Consider the following 27,907-nt stretch of genomic DNA (forward strand, 5'->3'; position numbering starts at 1 on the left):
TCTAGCACGGGCCGGGTGGGATGAAGTCAGGTTAGATGTGAAGCAGGACTACGGCCACCACCCATCTCCAGCGCTCCATTTAGGACCGTGGCTTTAGACGGACCGAGAGCAGTAGCCAGCATGCAGACGGAGAGATAAACGCGTGCCATTGCTGAAAGTGCCCTTTCTCCCGCGGTGTGCCTGCCCACAGACCGTGCCCGAGGAGCTGCAGAACGGAGGTGGCTTCGGGTACGTGGTGGCCTTCCGGCCCTTTGGCACCATCAGCTGGATGCAGACCGTCGTGGCCTCCCCGGACGCCGCCAGATACGTCTTCCGCAATGAGACCTTGCCGCCCTTCTCCCCCTACGAAGTGAAAGTGGGGGTGTACAACAACAAGGGGGAAGGGTCCTTCAGCCCCGTGACCGTCGTCTATTCGGCAGAGGAAGGTAGAGCCGGGAGCATTCCCCACCGCGTCTCCCTCCTCCCCACCGCTGGACGTGGGGGGGGCTGACCGGGTCTGAAAGGGTTTAGTATCCACCTTGACATATCCTTTGATACCTAATCCTCGCTCTGATTTATAATAAATGACAAGCTGTGATTAATTCTTTTGATAGTCATTAAAATAACATTAATCGTAATGAAATCTTTTGATACTAATGGAAAAGTAATATGTAATCTGGAAAGAATTCTACTGAGATTTGGTATGAATTAATGTCCACTGATCAGAAAATGTTCCCTCTTGTCCTAATTACAGTACATGGTATCCTGGGTTGAGTTTAGTAATGACATCTTATTATTCCTTGGGCAGAGGAGCAGTGCTGTCTGGCACAGGCACAGGCCATCGTTTTAGGATGTGGGAGTTTGTTTTGGTGGCGTGCCTCTTTTTCCTGCAATGAGGAAAATAAATCAGTTTGGGACTGATTGAACATAAAATTGAAAACTCTTCATTTTATTTTTAACTCCTCTACCCAGAGCCGACGAGGGCCCCCACCACTGTTTTGGCCAGAAGTCTTTCTGCTTCGGACGTCGAAGTTTCTTGGGGTCCCCCTCGGGAGAACCAGCACAAAGGAAGAATACAGGGATACGAGGTACGGGAACGCAGCGCAGCATCCTTCCAGCGCTAAGCGTCAAGAAGCTGAGGAGATACATGATGGGCGGTCACGGTGGGGCTGCTCCTGCCTGCCCAGGGGGCAGCTGGGCTCCTGCGGCGTGTTTGCTTCCCCGTCTCTCCAGTACGTGGGGATTTCTCTCGCACGGGCGAGGATTATCCATCTTCCTGTGCGTGATCTGGCTGAACGTGCAGAGCGGAGCTTGCTGGGGGGAACCCGCGGGAATGTGCTTCCACGGCCCCGCAGCGCCTGAGGTCCCGGGGAGGGAACGCTGCAGCCGGGCTGGTTCCGAGCGAGGAACGAGAAGGGGTTGTAAGAGGGCACAGGATCTGTCCCTGCGGCACTTCTGCGTTGGGCAGTCAGCGCTGGAAAGGGCCGGGCGCTGCCGGCCCATCGCTGGGGGTAAACACGTACCTGCTCTGCTTCTCAGGTCAGGTGTTGGAGACACGACGAAAAGGAAGAGAACGCGAAAAGGATTCGAACGGTTGGCAATCAAACGTCGGCGAAAGTCACCAACCTGAGAGGCAACGCGCTGTATCACTTGGCAGTCAGGGCGTACAACACGGCTGGCACCGGCCCCTCCAGTGCCGCTGTCAACGTCACAACCAAAAAGCCGCGTGAGTGTTTGGGAGGGCGGGGGGGGGGGGCTCTTGCCTGGGAGGGTTCCTGCCAGCGATCCCCTCTCTCGTTCTCAAGCTTTCTCGAGTCTGAAGGAGCTGTCAGACTTTTCTTTGCTGGGTTTTTGTTCAGAGAAGACTTATCAGCCTGAGTTGTGTTTTTTTTTTTTTTTTTTTTGGAGGCTTTTCCCTGTGTTAAGTAAGCAGAGCATGCAAAACCGAAATCACAGCTGTGCAGGAAAATTAAATATTTATCTCATCGTTCAAGAGGACTTTTTTCTTCTGGTCTGAGGCATGTTGAGCAACTGACTGAATCCATTTTTCATTTAGAGCACTGCGTTGTGTCACACCTCCTGTGACCTTGAGGACACAGATCAGTGAAACAGCTCATTAGCTCTCCAGAGCGATAGGGCTCTGGGCATGCTCAGCTCTGGTGGTGGAAGCCACGTTGGTACTGGGAGGGATCTGACTGGGAACAGGTGCTCCTTAGTAATACAGCGCTGTGTATATTTTGGTATAGCACCGAGTCAGCCCCCCGGGAACATCATATGGAATTCATCCGACTCCAAGATCATACTGAACTGGGACCAAGTGAAAGCACTGGACAACGAGTCAGAAGTGAGAGGCTACAAGGTGAGTGTTTTGTCAGCACAGGCAGATGGACAACACTGTCCCCCACCAACCCCTCACCACCCCCTGGCCCAGCATGAAGCTTCATCTCTTGCTGGAGTCCGGTATCGGGCTATAGGGAACATTTCCATGAATGCAGTGTCAAGCTGGGGTTCACAGTAAGACCAGACGAGGTGTTTTTCATGGCACTTGCATGGTTTTCCAGGTTTAAACTGGAGCGTTCCTCCAGAAACAGAGGCCATACCCGTGTAGAGTGAGCACGTTCTGCTCACCCTCGCCCCTGCCAGCACCCGTGCGGGTCTCAGCCCACAGACTTTGGGTCTCAGCCCACAGACTTTCGCCTGCTCCTCACCACCTCCTCTGAAGCTCCCACCTGCAGGACTGCTCTCCTGCCGGTACTGGAAACCTTCCAAAGGCTGGAGTTGACTCCTTAATTGCAGATAAATAAAATGCTTTTTTAATAGCTCCCATTTTCTTCAGAAAGCAAAGCCAAAAGGAGAAGAAAGAGAATCCTCATTAGTAGCAGCTTTAATAGGGTATAATTTAACTAGAGAGAAATCTTGGGAAGAATTCAGCTCTATCACCTTACACAAGGGTTTAATTTGGCCCAAAGAAGACATCGGCGTGGAATTGCCAGCCGTTGCCTTGGGGGATGAGTTGTGCAAACGTTTTCCACCAGAGATTGAAACGATGAAGAACCTGGACATCCTTTGTACTTCATTCAAAATCTGAAATGCCGGCGGCGGCAGCTTTGCGAGCCTGTGCCAACTCTCTGGAATTTCTGCACTAACTTTTAAGTATCTTTGGTGCTCTGTATCGGATTACCAAAAAAAAAGTAATTCCTCCGGGTTTTTAGTCAAAACCTCAGATGAACCTCAGCAGTTTGGACCAACTTTTCACTACATATTTTAGGTTTGAAATGCAAATTAAGAAGTCAATTGAAAGAGGCTGAGAGAGACTCATCACCCTGAAAAAGCAAACTCCCATCCCGCGGGCTTCTAAAAAATCCTCTTTTAATGTACCGTTAGGATAGCACAGCCAGACTGATTTCTTTCCTGAATCACAGCAAAGCATTGCCTATTTTTCTTCTTTTTTTCCTGGAAATCTTATATTTTATGTGACAATTTATGATCTAAATTAGTAAAATTCCCAGATCTTAGAAGGTCATTCAAGAAAGCCATTTTATTCTGGGAAGCCGTTTGTGGCGCTGCATCACATACCCCAACTCAGTTTCCTGAAGAATCGTAATAAGAAGTTTCTGACCTCTATAAATAGCCCGTGGGATTTATTTTAGCTTGGTCAAGCTAAAGATTTCACCGAGGGGCTTCACCAGATACTGGTGCCGTGTTTGGTGCTGCGCATCCCTCCTCCCAGTGTCACCTCCCCGCCCAGGCACTGTCACCGCCGTGCTGGTGTCGGTCCCCAGCAAAACCCAAGATAGCCCCTCTGGGACCCGACCGTGTGTCTGAGCATCAGAGGCAGGACAAGAGCAGCAGTAAATCTGGACGCCCTGAGGGCAACGGACATCTCTGCTGTTTCTGCCTCCTTGTCTCTCTCCCCTTTGCTGCAGGTTTTGTACAGGTGGAACAGGCAGAGCAGCACGTCCGTGATAGAAACGAATAAAACCTCCGTGGAACTCTCCCTGCCGTTCGACGAGGACTACATCATAGAGATAAAGCCGTTCAGTGATGGGGGCGATGGCAGCAGCAGCGAACAAATCCGAATTCCAAAGATATCAAGTAAGTATGGGAGGAAGCGGGGTTGGTGCCCGCTCCGGCAGCCACCGGCCACCGAGCCTTGGGGAGCCAGTGTCCCCGGCCCCTCTCCTCCTGCCTCACCCCCGTCACCGTTTGTGTCTACAGATGAGGACGAAGCAGAGGCACGAAGCTGTGCACGGGCAGGCAGCAGGTCTGGCTGTCTCCCAGGCAGGGAGCTGAGAGTCAGACTGAGCCAGGAGTGGTATTTCTGATTTCATCCTGAGTCAGGATTAAACCATAAGAAACCCCATCATAAGTAGTTTTACAGGGGCAGGTAGCAGTAGGATGAGGGGGAATCGCTTCAAACTGGAAGAAGGTAGATTTAGACTAGATATCAGGAAGACCATATCAGGAAGAAATTCTTTCCTGTGAGGGTGGTGAGCCCCTGGCGCAGGTTGCCCAGAGAAGCTGTGGCTGCCCCATCCCTGGAGGTGTTCAAGGCCAGGTTGGACGGGGCTTGGAGCAACCTGGGCTGGTGGGAGGTGTCCCTGCCCAGGGCAGGGGGGTGGAACAAGGTGATCTTCAAGGTCCCTTCCAACCCAAACCATTCTGTGATTCTAGCTATATTTGTATTTAACATTTCTAGAAACTTTCCACCTTCTTACTTCCATACTTGTATATATGTTGAATATATTGTTTCACTGCAATTCACTGTAACAAAATACAAAATGCAGTGTTCAGAGGCTTTTAAATTTATAAGGCTACTGTATAGCCATATTCCATTGTGTGTTGGATGCATAAATATTTATTTAGGGAAATGAGGTTGTGTAGAAGAACAAACAGAAAAGAGTATTTTATTACACAACATTGCTTTTGCAAAATCTCCATGTCCCATCTTCCATTAATAATGCCACAGTTTATAAGCTGCATTAAATCAGGAGCCTCTGCAATGCAGGAATATGGCATTAAAATTACAGCAATGTAAAAAACCCTGGGTGAGATCAGAATTATCTCCACTGTAGCTGTACAGTGTGGCTATATAAACCATACAGAGGAATTTAATCAGCAGACACAGGAGAGCGAAGGAGAGCAGGAACACATGCCAGTTCCTATTTGGCTCAAGGCAGTGGGCCACAGAGCAGCTATGCAGCTCCTCCAGGACGGGCGTCGTGCCGGGCTGGTGCCATAAGTAACAGCTTGGATATAGTACTATTGTAAAAAAAATAAAATAATAAGTAAACAGGCCATGAAGTAATACAATTGTGAAAGTAGCCTCGACGCAGCAGCGGCAGGAATTAAAGTTAAGCCAAAAAATTCAGTTAGGGAGGTGAAACACAGTAAACAGGAGGTTATTGAAGCAGGAGGAGGGGACTGCGCGTGGTGGCGGAGTGCGGCCGCGTCGGCAGCCGGCACTCCCCGACACCGCGGCCCCTTCCAGGCACTTACCCAAAGGGAGCAAAGCAGAGCCGAGGGCTGCATGTCCCACCTTACCGGGAGTCCCCGAGCCTCCTGCCACTGCCGCGCGTCATGGGAGGTGGCAGAAGTAAAACCCCGGGGGAGAGGGCTGGGTTAACGAACGTCGCTGTCGTCGCCCTTGGCTGATTTCCCCCCTCTTCTCTCCTTTGCTCAGACGCATACGCGAGAGGATCCGGCTCTTCGACCTCCAACGCCTGTACACTGTCAGCCATCAGCACAATAATGATATCGCTCACAGCTCGGTCCAGTTTATGACAAAAATGACATAAAGGACTTCTTGTTTATAATATAAGCAACATTTAGCTAGTTGTTTTGAAGACACCCAGTACTAAGTAATATTGTGGTTTGAGTACATCTTACTACTGGAAAAATGTTTATGCTTCTTTAGGAATGGCATTATACAGTACTTCCTCAAAGCAAATATAGCTTTGTCTGAAGTTTCCTTGGAAACTCTGCAATGCACTGAAAACATCTGTAATATGATGTTACCAAAGCAGTTTACATATGTCCTTATATGCATATTTTTTATTATATATTTAGTGTTTTATAGAATTTTTTAAAGTTAACATATGATGTAGATATTAATTTTTCCTCTGCTATAAAATGCTATGGACAACATTATCATGAAAATATCATTTGGAATTTTTTCCTTTATGATGGAGAGTTCAAAGTTGTTCTCAGTAAATTGGCTGCAACTTTAGTGTACAGTTTTACAAGGCTGCGCAAGGCAGAACGGTTCCAGATTCCCTTTGTAATGCGGCTGGATTTAAGTGGCAGTTACAGTGATTCTTGTGTTAAATCAAGTGCTTATAACACACAAGAGGTTATATTTTATTCAGAGGTCTAAGCAAGACAAACTCGAAATAGTAAAAACGCTATAATCTTGAAAAAATACCTGAATTTTGGTTGGTTGTGGACTACAGGACATGTAGCTAATATTCTGGCATCGTGCAGCAAAGGTCCGTTTTTCCTGTCTTGAAATAGCTTTGTCTTTATCATAATTAGCATTAAATTGCGTAGGAATGAAGATACTGCAAAGATGCGATCTCTGCCTCTAGTGACAAAAAGGGACGGGTACCCGAAGGAGCAAGCAAACGATGCAGTTCTCACCTTTGGGTGTAAACCCGGCTAAATCCACCTCACTTCAGGGGATTTTATTCCGAGGAAATTAGAATACAGCGACAGAATAAAGGCAGAATAAAGCTGCCCTGGGCTCGTTGTCCGAACACGCGCTTGCTTTCCACGTGCACTGGAACATAACTCATCATCCTTCGTCACTCCACTAGATAGAAAATGCTTGGGAAATCTGGTCTGAAGCGAGAGCAGCAGAGGAGGAGCGGTGCCGGACTTCGGGCAGCGCCACGGGGCAGCCGCGCTCCCCTGGAGGAGCCAGGTGTCCGCAGGGAGCGCCGTCAGTGCTCTCTCTGCCGGGAAGTCTGCGTTTCTTTAGAGACTCTGGAGGCAAAATAGAGTCACGCTGGAAAACGACAATATCCACCGCAAAATAATTCTTCTTAAGAGAAGGACTGTTTGTTACTACGGGGTAATTTTGTAAGTTCACTCAGATGGGATAACGCTAGTAAAAGGCAACGGAATTTTCTATGAAATTTTCAAGTTTAAATGCGCTGCAGTGGTTTATTATTATTTTTTTTTCCTGATAGCTTGAATTTGCCTGTAACTTGTCTTTTTTGCTTACACAATAATACAGTTAACTTTTAGACCTTCTAAATATATTTATTCAGTAACTCATAATCAGGATTCCACTTGTGTAAAAGTCAGGGGTGTTGACCAGAGAAATATTGTCAGTATTTCAAGCTGTGTTCCTTTCTTAGTTTGATATGGTTACTTCTATGTAAAAAAAAAAAAAAAACCAAAAAAAAAACCACAACAAAAAAAAAACCAAAAAAACTACAAAACCAAGAAAAATAGAACAAAAAAAAACGCTGCTGTAGTTTTCTCCCCAGTGTAAATGATATTTATCAGTGATCTAGCAGATGTAATCTTTTTTTAAAGGTATTGGTAATAAATATTCTGTCATTTGTAAAGATACCTGTCTTCCAGGAGCATTTTTCCTCCATGTTTTGTTGTACCTGGTGACAAATTCCCCCACGGCAATAGGCAGTGCCTCCTGGGCTTGTCACTGATATGAAGATATGAAATAGGAGTTGGTTTAAGTCAAAAGCTTGTGGAGGCAGAAAAAGATCTATTTATATGTCTCTGGTTTAATTTTGTTTCCAAAACTGGACAAAAAGGTCTGCGTGGGTGAATTTGGGGTGATAATTTCTGTTAATGTAGAGTCACGACCTCTCCAAGCTCTCATGGGCTGGAGCCGTCAGAGCAGAGCTTCTGCCGCTTGGGGAGCTCGGAGTCTCACTGAGAGGCGAAAAGAAGAGAAAAAACCCAAACACAGAGACCGAACCGGCGTTCAGCATCCTCGTGCCTGACCACGGCCATCGCAGTCGCCCGGGAGCAGCAGGAGCTGCGGGGCAGCGCTGGAGAGCAGAGCAGCACGGAGCCCGCACCCGAGCCAAGCCCTGCAGGTACCGCACCGCGTCTGCGCTGAGCCTCGGGGCGTCCGAGGATTTGAGTGTTCAAGGCCAGGTTGGACGGGGCTCTGAGCAACCCGGGCGGGTGGGAGGTGTCCCTGCCCATGGAAGTGGGGGTGGAACGAGATAGTCTTTAAGGTCCCTTCCAACCTAAACCATTCTGTGATTTTGGGGAGCACTGCTTGAAATCGCTAGATCCACCAAACCTGCTTTTGTAATTCTGCTTTTTAGGGGTGGCAGCACAGGAGTCGTATGACTGTGCTTTGCGTTTCAAAGGAGCAATATTGCACTTTGTAATCAATGAAGCTTAAAACCAAAATGGCCCATTCATACAATTCAGTTTTTAAAAAGCAAATTTAAAATTTTTGTCTCTAGAGGTGGGTGAGGGGAATGTTCCTGAGGCTGCTTGTGTGGAGGCAGTGGGGAAAAGCTGCAGCGGGAAGAACACACTGGGTTTGTAGCTGGGTTTAAAGAAAAAAACCTTCCGAATAAATATTTGTGTGTGCTCCAGGCACAAAACTTGTAACTCTGATCTAGGAGTTGGGGGATAGATGGCTTCACCAGTGGTGTGGGCTGGCGTAAGTGGCAAAATGTGACACACGGCCCCGAGTGCGGCCAGTTCTCGTTGCGTCTTCCCACTGCGGAGCTCCCGAGCGGCACGTAGCCATCTCCTGGGATGTGCTGAACACACTCCCTTTCCTCTCTTGCCTGAAAGGAAGACTGTTTGCTCTGAGTGTAGTGGCTGTGAGGAAGGCAGCTCTGCCAGGAATGCCTTTCCTCATCCTGCGCAGGTGGATCTTGTTCTTTACAGGTGAGGTTCCCCCTGCGTGTACCTGCCCGAGGCAGCTCGGGGCTGCCGGGACGGCTGCACCGAGGGCCCGGCTGGAACATGAAGGTGCTCCCGCTGCTTTACACCAGTTTGGTTTATTTCCTAGAGCAAGTGTGACACACATCTGCCAGCTGTCAAAGCCATCCACTCATCCTCCCTGGAAGTGCCGAGGACCTGATGCACCCTTGCTGATGAGATGAACATCCACACGGGTTTTCTAGTCATTACCAGCTCATTGCAGTTGTTTGCATTGTTTTCCCATGATGCACATCTGCATCGGTGACACTGACAACCAAAAGTGTATTTCCCAGCCCCGGAGCTGCCTGCCCACATGCCCCAGGACCATCTCACCTGCCGGCACTGGTAATGCTGAGCGTTCACACCCATGTGTTCACAGGGCCAAAGGTACGGCTCAAATGCAAACTATACTTAAATATATGGTATTAATCTCTGCAATATCTTGTCATTAATGGGAATGAAATTATTTTTAGAAATTTTACTTATTAGGCCACTTGAAAGCATGACATAAAATACATTACAGTAAATGAATTCTCTTCAGTCTCATTTTTAGGATTTTAGTAATGAAATTCTGATTTTTAGACTGTTAAAGTTGGGCACCTCAAATCCATTAAAATCACGTGCAGGAGAGACATTTGAGGCACAAACATTATTATATTAATGAGCTACATTAATTTTGATGGAGCCATGCTATTTCACCCAGATGAGAACTGGCTCATTTATTATAATTATTTTTAGTCTGTAACACCTGGGAACTCCATTGCTTTCAGCACTTTCCAAACAATTTACTTGCTGGGTCAATTCTTTCTTGTTATTCTTTGTTAATGTGCTTAACCCCACCTCTGGCCAGCTCCATGGACAGGAGGTTTCTTGGAAGTGGAAGAGACTCTGCAAGAACAGGAGAGCTTCGTGGTCCGCAGCCAGAGAGCTCAAAGCCCGAGTTCTTCAAGTGGTTTCAGGCAGGAGGTTTATTTGGTAACTTGCCTAGTGGATTACACAAGGTAAGTAAACAAATCACAAACAGAAACCTACACTGTCTCAAACTCGGTTCATTTAAGATGGAACAACAGATAGCCAAGAAAACGGGTTGCAATATTGGGCTTGGATTTTCAAAATCACCTGACGGCAGCTGAAGTTGCACATGAAGGAGGAGCCCAGCTCCCTGCAGCTCAGAAAGCCTCCTAAGAGCACCAAGAGCTCCTTGGCACATTTCTAGTACTGCTATACACTTCAAAACTCTGCATTCCTGGGCTGTGCTTTGTTTTGTCAGTGCAATTGAGGAAATTTATCAGTTTGTGCCATTTTTCTTTTATTTACCCCTCTCCCCCCCCCCCCCAGCTTTACTCTCTTGCACCAGGAAGCAGCACGAACGATCCCTTCCTGTCCTTTTGCAGGCGCTGCCAGCTGATGTCTAAGGCAAGAGCCTGCAAAGGAGCCTTGGACTGAAAAAGAGCAAACTGGGCATCTCCCATGCCTCCCCCTGTCAGCACCCAGGTAGGCAGAGAGATGCGCTTTCAGAGCGTAGGCAGAGAGATGCGCTTTCAGAGCCCATCCACCCCAGCAGCCATCCACCTCCTTCAGGAAACAGGAGCATAACAAACACACTGAAATCAGGGTCTTGCAGCACCCAGACTGCAGTCTCGGCCGGCCGCCGGGATCCCTGTGCAGGGATCAGCCGTTGCAGCCCCACTGGCTTCACACAGCCAAACCCCGGGGATGTTTAATCCCAGGGAAACCAAGGTATGAAAAATGCCTACTTTCTTCTGCAAACTGTACAAATCTTACAAGAAGGAAGAAGGTAACCTGAAGGAAAAATAAACTTCCACAAACCAGGAGAGGAATAGACAGCAATTCTCCGTGCGCTGGACAGCCAGGACAGCTGAGGAGAGGCGTGCATCAGGATATCCTTAGTCAAGTGTCTTTGTATGGCAGCGAAACTACATCAGCTTAGACATTTTTACCAATATCTTGGAACTTCGCAGGAAAAAATCTGAGAGGAGGACTGTTGCCCTGCCCAGGCGCAGCAGGGTCCGGGCTGGGGGTGCAGGCTGGCAGGCGCCGGCAGCGCAGCGTGGGGAGAGCTGGCAGCGTCCTTGGAACTGGGGCTCAGATGGGTTTTACGCTCAGCACTGGGCTTGCTGCGCTGCAGGGAGGTGCCAAGGGCTCTTCAGTTGCCAGTGGCTCACGAGCGGGAGACTCTTGTCAGTTTTCCGCACTGTTTCATAGCTATTTACCAGAATAATTTTCAATTCCCAGGCTGCGAGTTTACTGTAAGTTTAAATGTGGCTCCTCACAGGCCCACAGCGCATGCAACCAGGCCACCTGCAAAACCTGAGATTTTGGGAGTTGTGCCTGCGGCAGGAAGGTGCCAGCTGCATGCACACAAATAACAGGGCAATGTGCTACCTGTGTGTACAAAAGTAACGAGGCAAGGTGCTAGTTGTGTGCACAAAACCAACAAGACTCTAATTGTACATCAGCTGCAGAAGCAAACTAACCCTGTCTTAAATAACCTATAAAATCCAGAGGCTTTCAGGGTTTATAAAGTCCTGTAACTGAGACAGCCTTTTCCCAACATCCGAAATTGGTGCTATGTTTAGTTAAAAAGCAAGATGTAAGTACCTTCAGGCAGTACAAGAGGGACACTGCCATGTTGGGCACAACCTGGCTGTCGCACCGTTCAAGCAGTCCCCGCACAGGAGTGGTCTGGCTGCACGGCTCACAGCTCACACGCAGCACAGACAGACGCTCCCTTTATCAATTAATTGCATTTCCATGGAGGTTATTCAGGGTATTTGCTGAGTTCACACCGTTTCATTACGAAGTGTATCAGTGAAGGCCAAGTGCGAGTCCTTGCTCTCAGGCTGGATGTGCTGTAGCTGTGCAGCACCAGCGATGACAGCACTGGGGTGCTCTACAGCTTGTTTTACTCTTTTCCTAGTATTTGACCCACCTCGATCACTGCCAGGAACCACGGCTGGGAACCTTGCTGCCCTACACAGGGCTGCACCAAGTCCCAGTTTGCATTTTGCGTCTTGAGTTGTCAGAGTTATTTAAAACAAAACAAAAATCCCAAAGATTAAGCTGTCAACCAGAAAGAAATCCATTAGCTCTTTTTCAGAATGTTTTTTTTTTTTTTTCCTACACAGCCCATATGCCGTGTACTTCTATCCTGCTTAAACTGGGACTTTTTGTTTAACAGCTTAACATTACGCACGGCACCTCGTGGAAGCAAGTCCTCCTCCCTGGTTGGAAACACCGCCGCAGCGGAGGAGACACGAAGCCCGCTCCGGCAATGCTGGGTGACGTGCCGGGGCTGCGCAGCCTCGCCAGCCCCGCAGCCTCTCAGAAGACAGAGTCGTCGAGGGCACTGCAGTAGAGATCTTCAGTGAAGCTGCCGAACTCAGTCTCCGTCTCGCTGGTGCAGGTACGTGCTCTCTGGAAAGCAAACACGGCTTTTAGCTGGTGAGCTGGGAGGTAAACTGAGGTTATCAACTAAACTGCGCTAATTAAGAGCGAGGAGTCATAACATATCATTTTAAGCCTGTGTTTGAATATTCGTCATGAAACAAATGCTGCAAAGCCCTCACTTAACGTGTTTTGCAAAACACAGTGTTTCAAGTTGGTGCATTTAAAGAGGGATTCACCCAAAACCTTTTGTGAGGTAAGAGCCAAGAAAGACCACTGGGTTCAACAAGAATTTTGACAGAAAGTTCACATTCCCACTGAAGTTCTGTCTCATCGCTCTGTCCTTCAGGCCAGCAGTCCCCTGCACCCACAAATTTCCCATTTGGGAGGCTCTCCATATGGCAGTTGACCAGGGCTGCCCACCAGACACCCCTCTGTAGCCAAGGACGAAGAGCCCCGGGAGGAGCTGGAAGGCGTGTTAGGAAGCACGTGAATTCTTCTGAATACACAGCAGTAACGCCCACTTCCCGACCCCTCGGTACTGAGCAGAGTTGTGCAAGCAGGTGTGCAGGGACGGGGTGACGCGCAGAAGGAAGCAGAAAGCAGTAGTTCAGCTGCTGGGAAGCCCGTAGGGGTGGTGGGAGGCAGAGCCGCTCCTCGGGGCTGAGCGCCGTTCCCACGGGCCGCGCTGCCACCACCGCGCTGGGCTTTCGTCACCTCGCCCCGCTGTTTACACTCGGAATTTAGGAACTGAATGCCCAGAACAAACAGCTGCTGGGGGTTTCACCCTGCCGGGTGATCTCAGCAGAGACATCATGGCTGTGCTGTCACCTCTCCCCGCTGCTGTCACCTCTCCCCGCTGCTGCCACCTCCCTTGCGGCCATGGTGCCAGCAGAAAACCTCCAGCCAGTATCACCTACCCACACTGAGCTCACTTTAAATAAAGAGACGACTAAATACAAGGCAATGCTGATTTTGATCATGTGAAACAGCTGTTGTAAGCTCACATTTTCTAGCTGCAGTGTTAATATTTGCTATTTCTCATATTCTTATTTGTGATACCCTAAGTCGTGTTATTTTACACCAGTGAACAAACATTATATGATAATCTTTTAAGCCTGTTTCCTTGACCAGACTACGGAATAAGAACAACGCCCAAAAAAATCAAACCTCTATTCTAAGAGGGACGAGTTAAAATCAAGTTACTGAGCAGCACTTCCCTTGAGCAGACAATGAGGAGCTTTATCTTATCTCTAAGGCAAATTTATCAGGAAGTAACAGCAAACATAATAAGGCTTAAGACCAGCTTAACAGTAGGACCAGAACATTCCCCATTGTTAGATTTCACAAAATAACTCAGCTCTCCAGGAGTCAACCTCCAGTCCCTGCCACAGCAGAGGCATCTGCCTGGCTGTGCTCCGTGGTAGGAGCAACTGCAACGCATTTCCGTACAAAAGACAGAGCCATGGGCACGGCACCATGTGCCTGAAATTAGCTTCATATTAGAAAAGCACTCGACAATAGCATTTAATACTTTTATTCATTTTTAACCATCCCCAAAATATTTTGTCTATAAACAAGGACAGAACCAGAGCTATTGCAGGCTGGGACCTGTCCTCGGCAGAGGTGGCCACACAGCCAGGTGAGACCCCACCACAGCAGTTAGGATTGCAAAAACAGCCTCACAAATTGCTAAATTTGATGGCTAACTCAATGGTATACTCATATTCAGGGCTGTGCATATCGTTATGTTAACTGCACCCACAAATTTCCCACTTGGCATGTTCTGCACAACACGTGTGACAATGCAGCCCCCATTTAATACGGATATTAGAAATTCTTATAGGTCAAATGGCTTTAACTGAGCAATAACAAGGTACACGGTCCCAGCTTTACTGGGAAAGAGCAACACACAAACACAAGTGTTCCTTCTAGTCAGAGGAAAAAGAAAAAAAAAATAGAAAGAGTGACTAAAATGTTATTTTACCTCATAGTCATTTGTGAAGGGATCTTTGAATTTGTTGCTGGGAGTTGGAATTGGTGGAAACAGTTTACGCCATATATGGTTTCTGCAAAAGAAAAGTAGTGGAGGGATGTGAAGGAATTGCTTTTACTAATGATGACGTATCCGACCGAGCAGCATGTGTTTAGCCCCGCGAGAAGGCACATCTCCTCACACTGCCAGCCCTCATTCCCCCTCCCATTCAGTCATCAGCATCTGAGGGCAGCAGCAGGTTCAAACAGGGTGAAAGTAATGGATAAGGGTCCACCAGCACACACCCTGAGGACTGGCCAGGAGTGCTGTTCCTACCAGCACACTTCTGGACCCTGGGGACATGCGGATGGCCAAGAGGCGGTGGGCTGACACTCTCCCTCGTCCGCCTCTCCCACTGCAGCCGCAGCAGAGCCGGGGTGGAAGGTGCAATCCAAGGGGGCATCGCCGCGGCTTTTAACGGCCAGCAGTAGGCCTGTCTGGGAGACAAATTAATTGCTCTGATCTGTCTGTTTGTACTCAACGTTCTTCCCAAGGGCTATGTTGTCATCTACTTTGTTTGGACATTCAAGACAGGCTGCTTCTTGCTCAGACTTTGGTTTCTGGACATAATCTGCTTGTGTCTCATGGTGGGAGAGCAACTGCAAATAATTGTGCGCCAAGGGAACAAGGAGGAGGCAAGGAACGGGACCAGACATGGCTGACAGTAAACGATTCTGCTTAGCGGTGTAATAACTCATCCTGCTGACACCCTTTGAGATCCTCCTTCTCTTCCTGACACTCTTTAGTCTGGCTCAAGCATACAGGCATATGTATTTTTGTGATAGCAAATGCTGCAGAGTGAACTTTTTCTTGTCTTTGATATATCCCAGAGTACAGACTTCACATTTCAATCCCCAAAATGTATTCACTATCTCTACCCCTGGAGAGCACAATGTCCAAATAGGCCCAGGTTTTAATGTGAACTTGGCCTGAGGGAAGATTATAGGATTTAGCCCAGAATTAGTATCTAGTGGCTGTTCTGTTGAACAAGCCTGACATCCATGAAGCAGAGACCTGGTCAAGGTGTGGAGCCCTAGTTGCTGGGACCAAGGGCAGATCTGCTCCTCTTCCTCATTTATTTTGTGGCAATTTTCCTGGCTGATGTCCGCTTAGTTGAACACTTATGTTCTTATTCTTTTTCCAAAAGCTTTCGGAGTTCTATCAAGTTTTCTTTTATCCTAGTATTCCTCCTAACCAGGGAGGTGAGGTGGAATAATATTTTGTGACTATCAGTTTGGAGCTAAACCTTCCTGGCCTGAGCTGCTGTTGCCTTGAAGGAGACACTTATGCTTAACTAATATTAGACAAAGGGAAGGGCCATACCACTGCTCACACGACAGACCTGACCAAGCGAGCTATGGGATGTCTCCCCATTGCTGCACATGGATGAGGGTTAGTGATGGAGGTGTACAGTCAGAAGTGGGAATATGGGGAGGAAAAGCAGGCTGTGAGTTGCCTTTAGGAGACGTTTCCATCTCCTTTGTTGAAATGCTGAATGCATCCAACCACTGCTGGCTGCAGAGGACAAGTCAGGCTGTTGTGGTCACTACCAGCAGAGTGGGTCAGTAACGTGGCTTTGCTGTAACTCAAGAGCGGGACTGGGCTGAGTGCCGATATTAACACTCCAGCTCCTGGCATCAGCTCTACGCCTCCCAGCTTTCCTGCGAAGGGTTAGGTCTTTGTGACCATACCCAGGTGAGGTTCAAAAGCACTGTTGCCTTCATGGCTTCTGCACTCCATCATGTCTGCCAAGCCTTTCAGGAGGAAGGTGCTGGAGGCCACACAATTTCACCTGTATCTTATTTCAGCTCTGAGTGGGGTTTTGATTTATGCTATTGCTGTGCAACGTAGCCAACAAGATTTGGTTTTGTTTAGAATTGGCATGTTTCTAGTTATACTGTTTGTCAAGAAAAGATTTGGATGGAGCCGTACCAAAATTATTTATTGAGTCAGCAAAAAGCATGTTACATGTCATTTCTGGAATAGAAACACTTAAGGAGGGGTGCACAAACGCCCAACAGAATGAGGCAGAAGCACACTTGTGTTCGTGGGGGCTGCTGGCCTCTCAGGTGCAAGAGTCTTTGCAGTGAGGCGTTGGTGGGGGTGGTGACAGTGGTGCCCTCAGAATGGTCCTGTTCTTTTTTGCAGGACTCTGAAAAGTTGGAGTTATGATGTGATTAAATATCTTGTCACAAAAAGTGTTCCAGTCATCTCTGCTTGCTTCTACATAGGTTAGAGCACAGCCCTTTCCATTAGTGCTACTTGGACCTTCAGGCTTTGGAAACACCCCACAGGACCCTCATGCCTTAACTCGGTGTTTCAGAGCATCCAGCTATTGTGCTGTGTCTGTCTTTCCAAAATTTGCCACTTTTCCCACAGGCTGTGACATGAAAAGGCCAAAGATAAATAAAGAGAAATAAGTAAGAGAGCAAGTTCTTCTTTTCCCTCTTTTGACTGCTACGATGAGACTGATAAAATGTTTTCACAGTGTGTTAGAGTGCCTTTGCTGGTGTCTTGCCTCCCTCGAGATTCCCTGTGACATTTTCCAAATGATCTCCCTGTAGTGGGTGGCTGGTGACAGCTGGTCGAGGACCAGAGTGGGGTGCAAAAGAGGGAGGGGTACCTGGTGGAGGTTGGGGTGACCACACTGATGTTAGGGTATGGAGGGCTACTGACTGTCCTCGTGTCAATTAACTGGAGAGCAGCCAGGAGCAAGTTATTAACTACATCCTCCTGTGGACTCACCTCCAGGAGAAAATGTTATTCCAAGGCACAGCCTAAGGAAGTACAGAAAATGCTCATTCATAAAGAGAGAGGGGAAACTAGGAAAACATTCAATAGTGCTTTTTATCAAGACAGTAACCCCATCAGCTACTGCAAGTAAGTGAAGGGAAAAGACTATCCAAACAGTCCCAAAGGGCTACTTTGCCTTGTAGCATTTCTCCCAAACGGTAGTCTGTATCGCTGATGCCTGCAATCACCAGGAAGCACACAGAAAAATTTATAGAACTCTTTGGAATAATGAAATTCCTTATAATGGCTTCAAATCGTATGAAAATTGAAATGATTCTGTGGCTTGAATTGCACAGTACACTTCATGAATTTTCAAGAGCAGTAAAAACTGAGAGTACTAATGAAACTGTGATCTAGGGAACCTGTTCTATTTTTCTGTTTTTTTTTTTTTAATATCTGCAGATACAACAAATGAGCAGGCTAAGCACTGCATTTCATCCTCTTGCACTTCCCAGTGAGAAATGGCAAGGACACTGAGCAAGAAGCAGCTTGGGAATGGTGGAGTAAAGCTAGCAACTTCATGAAATGCAGTACAGCAGACAGACAAAATCATAATCATTTTGGCAAAGATGTAATAAGCCTTTGGGTGCTAGGGAATTATATACGAGCCAGGGAGAGAGAAACTCCTAGAAGCAACAAAAGTATCATCAAGCAGCTGAACCTGGAAAAGTTAGCTTAAATTTGCCTAATGTATTGAAGTTCATAAAATGCATTAATACAGAATCTTCAAGCTGGTCCTTGAGTATAACTCTTCTTCTATACCTGTTTCTCCCCTATATCTGTTTCAGGACCTCCACAGGGGGTAACGGCACAATGTCCAAAAACATGGAGCGGTATGACTGCTACTAATTGGTTTTCAAACTAACTGGTGTTGGTGTTTTGCTGGCCCAAAGAGAGGACAGAGCTGGTGAAGATACTGCTGGAGCAGTGGAGGACCTACAGCTACGCAGGCAGGTCAATCCATAAAAGAATCAGTGATGTGAGTAAGAGTAGTTTGGGGATTTCCACCAATACATCAATGCTGCATAGCTGGGAACAAGTGCATCCAAAGCACAACATGAATAAACTCTCTGGGGAGTTAATTTACCTTGTTCCAAAAAGGATTGCTTATTGAGACCTGCTATGCTAATTAAATTGACTTAAGAACAGGTTATCAGAGACGCCAGACACTTTAGGAAGAGTTAACAACAGTTATTCTAATGTAACATTCCTGCAGACAAGACCTTTATTTGATAAACAAAATGTAGTATGGAAAGGAAAATAGCCAAGGACACATCAGGATGACCAATAAATTAAAAGGCATTAAAGAGATGAATAAGAAATTAGCAGAGTCGAGGACAGCACTTACATTACTGGGAGCTGTGTTTACTGTGGACTGATAATTGCTGCTTGATGCGTGTTTCAGGGGAGAAGCTTGTAATTACATTGATTCTTTAAGTCACCACTTATGATTTGACTAGACACAGCTACAGAAATCCAAAGTGTATCTGGGTTTCTTCACAGCGCATTTTGGGATGTTTGGCTATATGGCATCTGGTTTTACTACATGGCATCCATAGCCTCTGTAGTAATTAAAAGTAAACTGAACAAATAGTTCAAAAACTCAAAGCAAACATTAGTTCAATGCACTTGCTCCTGTTAAGAGGTCAAGAGGAGCAGCAAGCACAAAGGCACTGAATTTTTACCTCTTCAGAGCATCTACCACACTCCTTGATGTCAACTGAAATCCAGACTACGTGCCAGAGCCCAGTATAGAGTGTAGGTCTGTGGGCTGAACGAGCCAAGACTGACAAAATACTGGCCTGTACATTTTAGCCTTGAAAGATGCTCGCAGCTGCTTTCACCAGGGTTAAAGACAGAGTCCACCTGGGGAAATCATTCACCCAACCAGATCCATTTAAGTGAAGAAACAAGATAAGGACACATACAGTTTTAACAAATTCGCCTCACTCAGTATATGGCTTTGTTGTTTAAGACTAAATTGAATAACCCTCTTACCCCACCACTTTTGCTGAATATTATTATCGATAATTAATGAGGCTGATTATTACTTATGCAGTACTTTTGCTTTGTATAGTTATGCTTGAATACCAAACTCGGTGCCCTTTCTTAAACTTAAGCAAAGCTTGTAACATCCCCCCACACCTGTGGAACACCTACTCCTTAGTTACACTGTAATGAAAAAGAAGACAATGATACTTACATTTTGCATATTATAGCAACAAGCAGGAACATGCAGCACGTGGACACACAAAGCACAGTGAGAATCCAGGCTATGGGATTCTCCAGTTTGTTTTTCCCTGAATTTCAAGAAAAAAAAGAAATTAAATATATTATTTTGGTGCAGGTTACTTTAAACACACTCTTACAAAAGATTTCATCAGCTGTTTTATGTGATTATACTCAGATCACAAATTAACACGCAAACAATGAAGACTTGGCATCTAGAATTAGAAACGAAACACAGAGCTTCAAGAGCAATTTCCATGGAACTGACTTTCTCACTTCAACAATAAATTTCTTTCATTTTGATGTAAAGGAGAGAACAAGCTGAGAAGCGTGAGGAGCCTGGCCCACCAGAAGGACGATACGGTCCGTTAGCTGCTGTCCTGAGACATACAATGCCACGCAGCGAGCACACGACCGGCACTCAGCAAAGACACTGCCTGTTCATAATCTCAGGTACAAACTGTTTGTTTTCCATTAAACCATTCTTCGTTCCTGTTAATCCTTCCTAGCCAGGAACTGCATTTCTCTGGCTTCATAAACTTGCCTGTAAAAATGACATCAAAACCCCCCATTTTTCTTGCGAGCTGGTGGCTGATACATTTCCTCAGCAAGAATTTCTCATCTGCCTCTGCCTGTGAGCAGACACAGATATTTCTACCAAGGTCAATGCTTCTGTTTTGAAAAGGCATTGCTCAGTGACCTCGACCGTTATTTTGTGCCACATTATGCCATATAGCAAAAATATTTACATTGAACTGCCTTTTCAAAGGGCTGCCGAGTCCCCATGTGCTTATGATAACTACCTGTCCTATGCATCAAGGTGTCAGCACTGCCATTATCACGTAATTGAAAGGCCACAAATTGGCCAGCAGCAGGAGCATTGGGTTTGTTGGTGCTGTAGACAAAACAAAGTTCAACTGTGGCCAGGCTTGTTTGAGAAATGAGGAGCTGAGCCTGCTGCCTCCGCCAACGGCTGTGGTTGCACAGCAGTCCCCAAGAGCAGCACAGGGATGACGCCATGAGCAGGCTGGTGCTACGCCATACCACCCTGATGGGCATCACGGGCAACCTTGCAATTACTAACGGGTTAGGACAGTTTATTCTGTCTTCAGGGTTATCGCTTTTCTTTCAAGAAAATAAGATTTAGGATATAACTGCCAACAAGTTATGTTTCATGTAAGTCTTGAGGATGACTGGCGCAGCAAACTGTGGAAAATATTTGTCCCATAAACCAATTTTAAGCCTCCCAGCATAATGGCCGGGAAGTGTCTCCACTTTCCAAAAGAAAAATGGCAGGGTCCTAAGTACCTCTTTCATCTTATGTCAGTTGGCAATGGCCTCAAAAAGGCATGATCAGGCAAAACTACGTCTCACTGCAACTTGGAGTAAGGTGTGGGAGAAGCAGCAATTGCAGAGGCTGTGCAGTGTGCTGTGGGGCCCTGCCCAGCACGCTCCTCCTCGGTTCTCTCTCCCAGATGTGCCCAGAGGAACCAGGTACCACAGTAAACCGGCACAAGAGGTGTCCACATACTACATGAAACAGAGGGAACAGAAGACACTTCCTTGGGGCCACAGATCAAGTTAACAGCAATGCTAATGAGACTGGCTGAAGTACCTACTGAAACCCAGCGACCTATGCAGTAACCAGTATTGTGTCAATGAACTGCAACAAACCTCTAAAAATGCCTTTTCATAAGAAAAACTGAAGTAAGTGAACCTGTCCCTGGGTATTTTTGAGATTTTAGTAAATTTTTATGGAAGACTAACTGGGTGGTTTTTTTAGCCATCAGAATCAATTTTCCATATTTGATATGTGCAGTGCATGAGTAGAGTAGTCCGAAAGGGCAATGTTTCTAGGTTCCTTGGTCATCATCACACTGTGCAGCAGAGACAGACCAAAAGTGCTCCAGCTGACATAGAGGGGCCCTCAACTCTTTCAGCCGTGCTGGGAAAGCAGAGTCGGGACAGCACAAATGTACTGTTGAGGTACTTCTCAGCCCCAAACTTGACCTGTGGATCTCTTAAACTGTGAACTCCGGCAGTGACACATACCCACAGCTTCACAGATTTGATTCATTCTGGGCAGCCGTGCGTAATTAATCATAGAATAGAATCATAGGATCGTCTAGTTTGGAAGGGACCTTTAAGATCAATGAAGTTGTCCAGCCCACTTGCCTGCACTGATGATTTTTTATCTATCTTTGTTTGACTGCAATGCTTCTAAAAAAACGTTTTAGAGACTGCTGGTATCAAGGTGGAGTTTTACAATACCCACTTTGGCAGCGGATGGCTGCATTTCACAGGGCTTTATCACCGCCACTCAAAGAAAGGATCCAGACTTGTGTTTCAGTTTGGAGCAAAGTTGGAGGATTGCTGCTCCAGGACGGGCAGTCTAAGCCAGTGTTTTTCTCAGGATATGGGCTCAGAAGAGGTCTACTGGTCTTAAAGTTGGTCTCATTTAGAATATTTCCCAGATATGTGCATAAGAATAATAAACAGGCCCAGTTTTCTTAATTAATAAGATGTTTGGTTAACCCCCCCTGCCCCAGGTGAGTGGTCAGGTTGCTGAGCCTCTCTGCCCAAGGGGGTGTGTTAGAGTAAGGAGGCAAAACACCAGCAGATTTGCATTCACTAGCAAATAGATATAAGAGGGAAAAGTATAGTAAACAGGAGAGTGTAAGGGACTTTTTTTTTTTTTTAAGTGAAAACCAGGAAGTTAAGAAACTCAAAAGATAAGAGCAAAGGAGGATGTTTAAGAAGAAACAGTTGATAACGTGCTGTGATAAAGAAACTGTTATTTCCAGAAAAACATGTTCAGCAAGCAGGAAATAGAGAACATAGTGGGGCAAATTATCCTGTTCCAAAGATGCTAAATCCATGCTCTATATTTTTTCCCCCCAACATTTAAGAGTTCAGATAGCTCCAGTAAAGCAATAGTTGACACGATCACTCACATTAACTTCCAGCATGAACATCATGATGCATGCCATGGGAACGCATGTAAAAACTAAAGAAGTAACATAACTATAAGGCCTTACCTGGAACTTAGGCCTTAAGCTAGTTTAAAGCAGTCTCTGAAAACACAAGTATTTAAAAACTTGTGTCTATAGAAACCCCTCCATATGTCCAAAAGTTTGCTTGGGAGATATTTTGATTTTATTTTTAGTGAACACAGATTTAACTCCCCTTGCCATTAACAAGTCAGTTTCTTCCTTCAAATGCCTATTTTCCTGGCTTCTGTTAAAATTACTTGGTGTTGTGCATGCTCATGATTAGGCAGCATCTGCTCTCCAGCAATGTAATAATATTCATTACAAGACAGAAGCATGTCATTCTTACCAACATAAATAATTTCACTCCAGTCACTCCAAAATCCTCTCGTACAACATATGTGATGATTCGCTCTTACTTGAATGGAATATCTGCTGGTAACATCAATCCGTAATCTGAAGTCATTTGAGGATATTTTCAGTATCTGTTAGGAAAACAATATTGTACCATCACAGATTACTTAAGACTAAACAATTCAGAAAACAAACTTTAATCACATTTCTCTTTTTATTTTTTTAAACACCTTTACTAGATTAACTGTGAGCATCTGGCCTTGCTTTTGAAGATCTCTACTTTTATAGGTGTAATTTCTCTAATAATACACCAATACTTCAAGGTAAGTTCTTGAAAGATGCCTCACTTTGGCATTCTTCCTTACAACACTTAATGCTGGATTTTCTGGATTGTCCATCCTCTTACTGTTCTGAACCCAGATGCATAAAACTGAGTAACTCCAATATTTGTCCTCCTGCTTTCCTAGGTTTCTTGGGGATAGTTTGTTGCAGACATAAACAACATCCAGAAAGAGGAAAAATATGAAAATTGTTGAGACTTTGGTTTTGCTGAACCCTAGTCGCAAACGGGACACAAGTTTCACCAAAAGTGCACAGGTTCAAAAGTGTACTAATAGCAGGTTTTATTTTAAATATTTTAAAATTTGTAACATCCATGAATATGAGGACTTTCACCAGGTTGCATAAAGGCAAATTCTAGCTATACAGAGCAGTCAGCTCAGAGACAGGAATGCTATGTAATACTTGGGCATCAGAGACGCAATTACCTGCTTGTTACCTGACTTCAAGTTGAAGAGGTAAAATTCGTATTCAAAACATTCTTTAGGAAAAGGAGAAATTGGCTTCTCCCATGTGGCCAGGAGATCATTTTGCTCTAAGAATACAGTGACATTTCTGGGAACATTCACTTTCTCTACGAAAAGAAAACTGTACTGGTAAGTTATTTATAGAACAAAGATTAAATACTAACAACTGGAGCACTTTATAATTTGATAGTGTTTCCAAGCAGGACCTATAACCCTTGATTTTATTTCATATTTTGGACACAAAAGATAAGGATTTAGAAGGAATAACTGTATTGGAGAAAATAGTTCAGGGAAAACAGTTTTAAAAATCCACTTACAAGTTTTGGAAAACTAGATTATGGAGCAGGGGGATTTATTAGATTAATTTTCACAAAAGCAAAAAATTAATGATAGAACAGTTAGAAAAACTTATTTTCAAGAAGAAAAAGCCCAGATGTAGCCAGGAAAGTTACTGAAAACTGGAACAAATTCAAAGGAATGAATCAGCAGCTATTATGGGGATGATTTCTAAGAAGAAAGTATGTCAACTATTTTATCTTAGTGAAGCCATGAAAAAGGGAAATGTTATCTGGTTGCAAAAAAGTGAAAGGCATGGAACTAATGAAAGAAAATAAATTATTTGGGTAGGTGAAAGATGATAGACAGTCATGGCTGATAGTACCTTTTATTCAACAGTCTTTAAAAGGATGTGGTTATCTTGAACATAATTTGTCTTTTTCCTTTTAAAGAAAGGCTGTAAAATAAAAGGTAGTAAACAGTATACTCGAAGGTATATTGACTAAATCAATTGCAATTAATATTGGAAATAATGCTTTGGCTAACAAACAGAATAACTAATTGTCTTTTCTAGCTTTCTTTTTTTTGTCATTCTATCATTTAAAATACATTATTAAAATCAAAGTTAGTTACAACCATCCATTTCTGTCCTATAATCTCTTCCGATTTCATTAAGATGTCTACACAAAACCAGTACATACTTTCACCTGCATCAGGAATCATTCAATCCAGTAGTACTCGCTCATAAATCTTTTGACAATCCTGCTAGACATTTTTAATAAAAAAAAAAAATAAATGTATTTCCTCTCACCAATGGCATTTTGGTTAAATAACTGCTGAAAAGGCTTGATTGTAGCATACTTGCTAGACCCATTAATGTGTATTACAATGAGTTTGTCAACCTCCTCAGGATCAATATGAGTCACTAAAAATCTGCACTCAGTATTCCTGTTCCACTTGTCCTTCATATAATCTTGACATTCTTCAGTGTATGTCTCATACCTAAATTAAAATACTTGTGAGACATGATGCTCTTAAAGAAATTCATTGCTGACTAAAATGGGAGAAAACACCAACCTGTAAAATAGAAAGTACTTGGTATCTTCTGGTGCCCCCTGGCCAGGAAGCCACGTGCAAAAGAGAGAAACAGTACTAGAAACGGTGATGCGAGTAACACAGGACAAATTAGTGACAGACGTTTCTGGAGCACCTAGAGAGTCAAGGAATTATAAAGCAGAAAGAAAAAAGTCGTAAGAAATTCATGTTGTTAAAACACTTTGATTACAGTCTTTGGTCCACTATATCTACCTCTATTGTACCCAAATCTCTTCCTTATCACACAGGTGTCTCCGTTATGGATAGATTAAAATTCCCAAACAGTTTAAGTAAAGCAGTACCACACAGCACCATTACATATTTCATGTACACTAAGGTAACATGATCTTTTAATATCCTAAAGTTTATGAAAGTAGGTTATCTTAGCCTTAGCAAGGCATTTTTAGAACATTTTACACGGGTTATCCATGTTCTGCGCCTCCAGATTGTACTCCAGGCTCCACAGCAGTAGAGAAAGGCCTGGACTAAATTGTTTTGTAAGATCAGTGTAGCAGGTAGGGGGGAAATGCTGTATTTTTCAAGTATTAAACCTGTCACCTTTTGATGTCTAGTCCACAGACTGGGGCAGAACAGAAAATTCAGACCTCCCCTGCATTTCTTCTTACCTGGCAGAGGCGGGAGTTTTTCCTTCACCCAGTCACTTCTCATCTGAAGCTCATCATGGAGAAGTAACGTCCGAACGTGTGCAGAGAAACCATTGTGAAGTGCAGCTGTTCGGATACTGTGAGTCTTCTTTGTATCATACTTGAAACAAAAAATTAAAAGAAAAAAAATCAAATAAGCACTACATGTGATGGAAGCTGAATTAAGGGACCTGCAGAGACTGACCTTGCCTTTGCAAAGAGACAAACCAGGCAGCTAACGTAGCTGCTTATATCAAGCATATAAAGCTAGAGAGTCCGGACAACCCACACAAGAACTGTGTAAGGTTTCTCATTTAAGACAGCAGGACCCTCATCTTACCTAAAATTTGTCTACAGCATACAGCTGTCATGAAACATGGTCTGACATTTTAATGATACCCTGGCATTAATGTGAATTAAGTGAGCTGCCTTGAACAAGCAGCAATACCACTTAAAACCAGTATCCAGCTTTCCCCAGGATGAACGCTGCAGACTGCCAATTCCCAGGCTAACCCTTGTCCCAGCAGAGCTGTACCGATAAGCACGGCCGAAAGGGAATCTCTCCAGTGCTCAAAGTATTTATGATATAAGAGAACAAGTGATTCAATACGCCAATTGTTCAAGAGATATATCACGCCTACTGCACCCTGTTTTGGCGCAACATGTTTAACTCAACAGGAATTTAACCTTCTTAGGATACTGGGCTGATCTTTTACCTTACCTCTTCAGGCACAGGGCTTAGGATTTTCACATCGTATGCAATAGTGTAGTTTTTTTGTTCTTGATTAGGGTTTGGTTTCCACTGTAAAAGTACTTGTGCCAATGCAGAGACTGTAAGGGTGAAGTTAACAGGTGGGAAAACCTGAACTGGAAGGGAGAAAACAAAAACATTCATAACATAGTAATCCAGTGAATTGTTTAGAGCAATAGCTGTTTACAAGCAATGAGCAATACGAGCAAATCATTTCATTTAAATATCATATTCTCTCAACAGCTTCTAATGTTTCTAATATTTGAAATATATCTTTAAATACCAACTGAATCATCTTCAAATAAGAGTTTACTTAAAATCTAGCTTAAAAAAATGAATTTTTACAACAGTTTCAACTTGAAAATCACAATGATATATTACATTTGGCTTGTTAATTAGGTTCAGGCTTTTCGACTTGACCCTCATAGCCACATAGACACTAGACAGCTGTACTGAAACAGGGCTGATCAAGCGATCAACTGTACGAACAATTCTCACTCCCATAAACTTGCAGAACAGCAAATGTGGGGTCTTTCTAAGAGAAGGCTGACAGCCACACGAAGTTCTATGTGAGAGAAGAAACAAAATGATGGACAGAGGAATTAAGCACAAATGGAAGAAAGCATAGAAGGATGGGAATGATAATTTAAAACGACAGGGCAGGAGGGATTCCTGGAGCTCATATGGAAATGAAGAAGATTTCATGCTGGGGGAAAATGTTAGCATATAAATAGCAAGGCAATGAAATAATCAGTCTACTCCCCTCCATTTCTGGAGTTCTCAGAGCCTGCCCTCCCTTAATTGCCATCTCCAAGGCAGTTGAGGGACATCAATCAGACCTTACTTCTTCCATGATTTCGACCTTTGATGCCCACTAGTTCAATTTTCAGGTACGCACCTTGCATTAGGAAAACTGCCTCATAAAGGCTCAGAAAACCCCAACACAAATCACCCTGAACTGCTTCTCTTAAAATGTTCCTTGGGGAGATGCCAACAAAATAGGTCACCGTTAAGGCTGTTGATACACCAGGATTATGCCAGCAATGCTTTGTGTCGCCATGTTTCTGCAGTTTTGTTCCTGGAAGTAAAATTTCTATCTGGAATAATGCCTTTGCTCTGCCTGGATGAAATTGTTGAATAAACCAGGCCAGGAGCTACTGTCCAGCCCAGAAGGGCAAGTGGCACGGCACAGCTTGCTTCTACATGCCTCATGGTTCTTCCCTCTCAAAGCAAAGCAGTTCTCAGGCACTGGCTGGGAGCAATCTAATGGAGACAGGGTACAACTGTCCCACGAAGCATGTTAACACAGGATGGTCATCTGTGGTCCCATAATCATGGCATGCCATAAAACTATTCATGTGTAGAAGAGCCCATTTGACCAACACATAGAGGGGCCCTGGTCGCCCACTGGTGCTAAAGTTACACACTGGTAGAAGGAAAACGCCTTACCTCCTGCAGTTTGAGGTACACTCGCCTGAACCAAGTTCATTGTCCAAAGAAGGATCAGAAAAACTCTCATCATGCTGGCCATAATGTTTAGATGGTAAATAAGAAGAGCCATGTATCAGCATATGTGCCTTGTCACCACGTTACAGAGGCCAACAGCTAAAAATTAACACAAGCCC

At 44.9% G+C, this 27,907-nt stretch overlaps 2 protein-coding genes across 2 annotated transcripts in view; one reads left to right on the forward strand and one right to left on the reverse strand.

The window, feature by feature from the left end:
* The window catches only part of LOC309675273 (contactin-4), a gene marked incomplete at both ends in the record, with an annotated part of 173,472 nt that extends 167,709 nt beyond the window's left edge, over nucleotides 1-5,763 (forward strand). Inside the window, 6 exons of the mRNA XM_082487533.1 lie at nucleotides 191-425; nucleotides 952-1,067; nucleotides 1,519-1,705; nucleotides 2,226-2,338; nucleotides 3,906-4,074; nucleotides 5,663-5,763. Of these exons, the coding sequence (XP_082343659.1) occupies nucleotides 191-425; nucleotides 952-1,067; nucleotides 1,519-1,705; nucleotides 2,226-2,338; nucleotides 3,906-4,074; nucleotides 5,663-5,763 (921 nt within the window). The remainder of the gene's footprint in view (nucleotides 1-190; nucleotides 426-951; nucleotides 1,068-1,518; nucleotides 1,706-2,225; nucleotides 2,339-3,905; nucleotides 4,075-5,662) is intronic.
* Nucleotides 5,764-12,083: 6,320 nt separating this feature from the next.
* IL5RA (interleukin 5 receptor subunit alpha) lies at nucleotides 12,084-27,813 on the reverse strand (the record flags this gene model as incomplete). The annotated part of the gene is made up of 10 exons (XM_082487943.1): nucleotides 12,084-12,339; nucleotides 14,297-14,378; nucleotides 19,341-19,437; nucleotides 22,706-22,841; nucleotides 23,478-23,623; nucleotides 24,604-24,794; nucleotides 24,870-25,002; nucleotides 25,514-25,652; nucleotides 26,253-26,398; nucleotides 27,732-27,813. 10 exons carry the CDS (start codon nucleotides 27,811-27,813, stop codon nucleotides 12,247-12,249), a joined length of 1,245 nt encoding a protein of 414 aa, XP_082344069.1. The 3' UTR covers nucleotides 12,084-12,246.
* Between the last annotated feature and the right edge of the window lie 94 nt (nucleotides 27,814-27,907).

Source organism: Vanellus vanellus (assembly GCF_965231255.1).
Source record: "Vanellus vanellus genome assembly, chromosome: 9".
Taxonomy (NCBI): Eukaryota; Metazoa; Chordata; class Aves; order Charadriiformes; family Charadriidae; genus Vanellus; species Vanellus vanellus.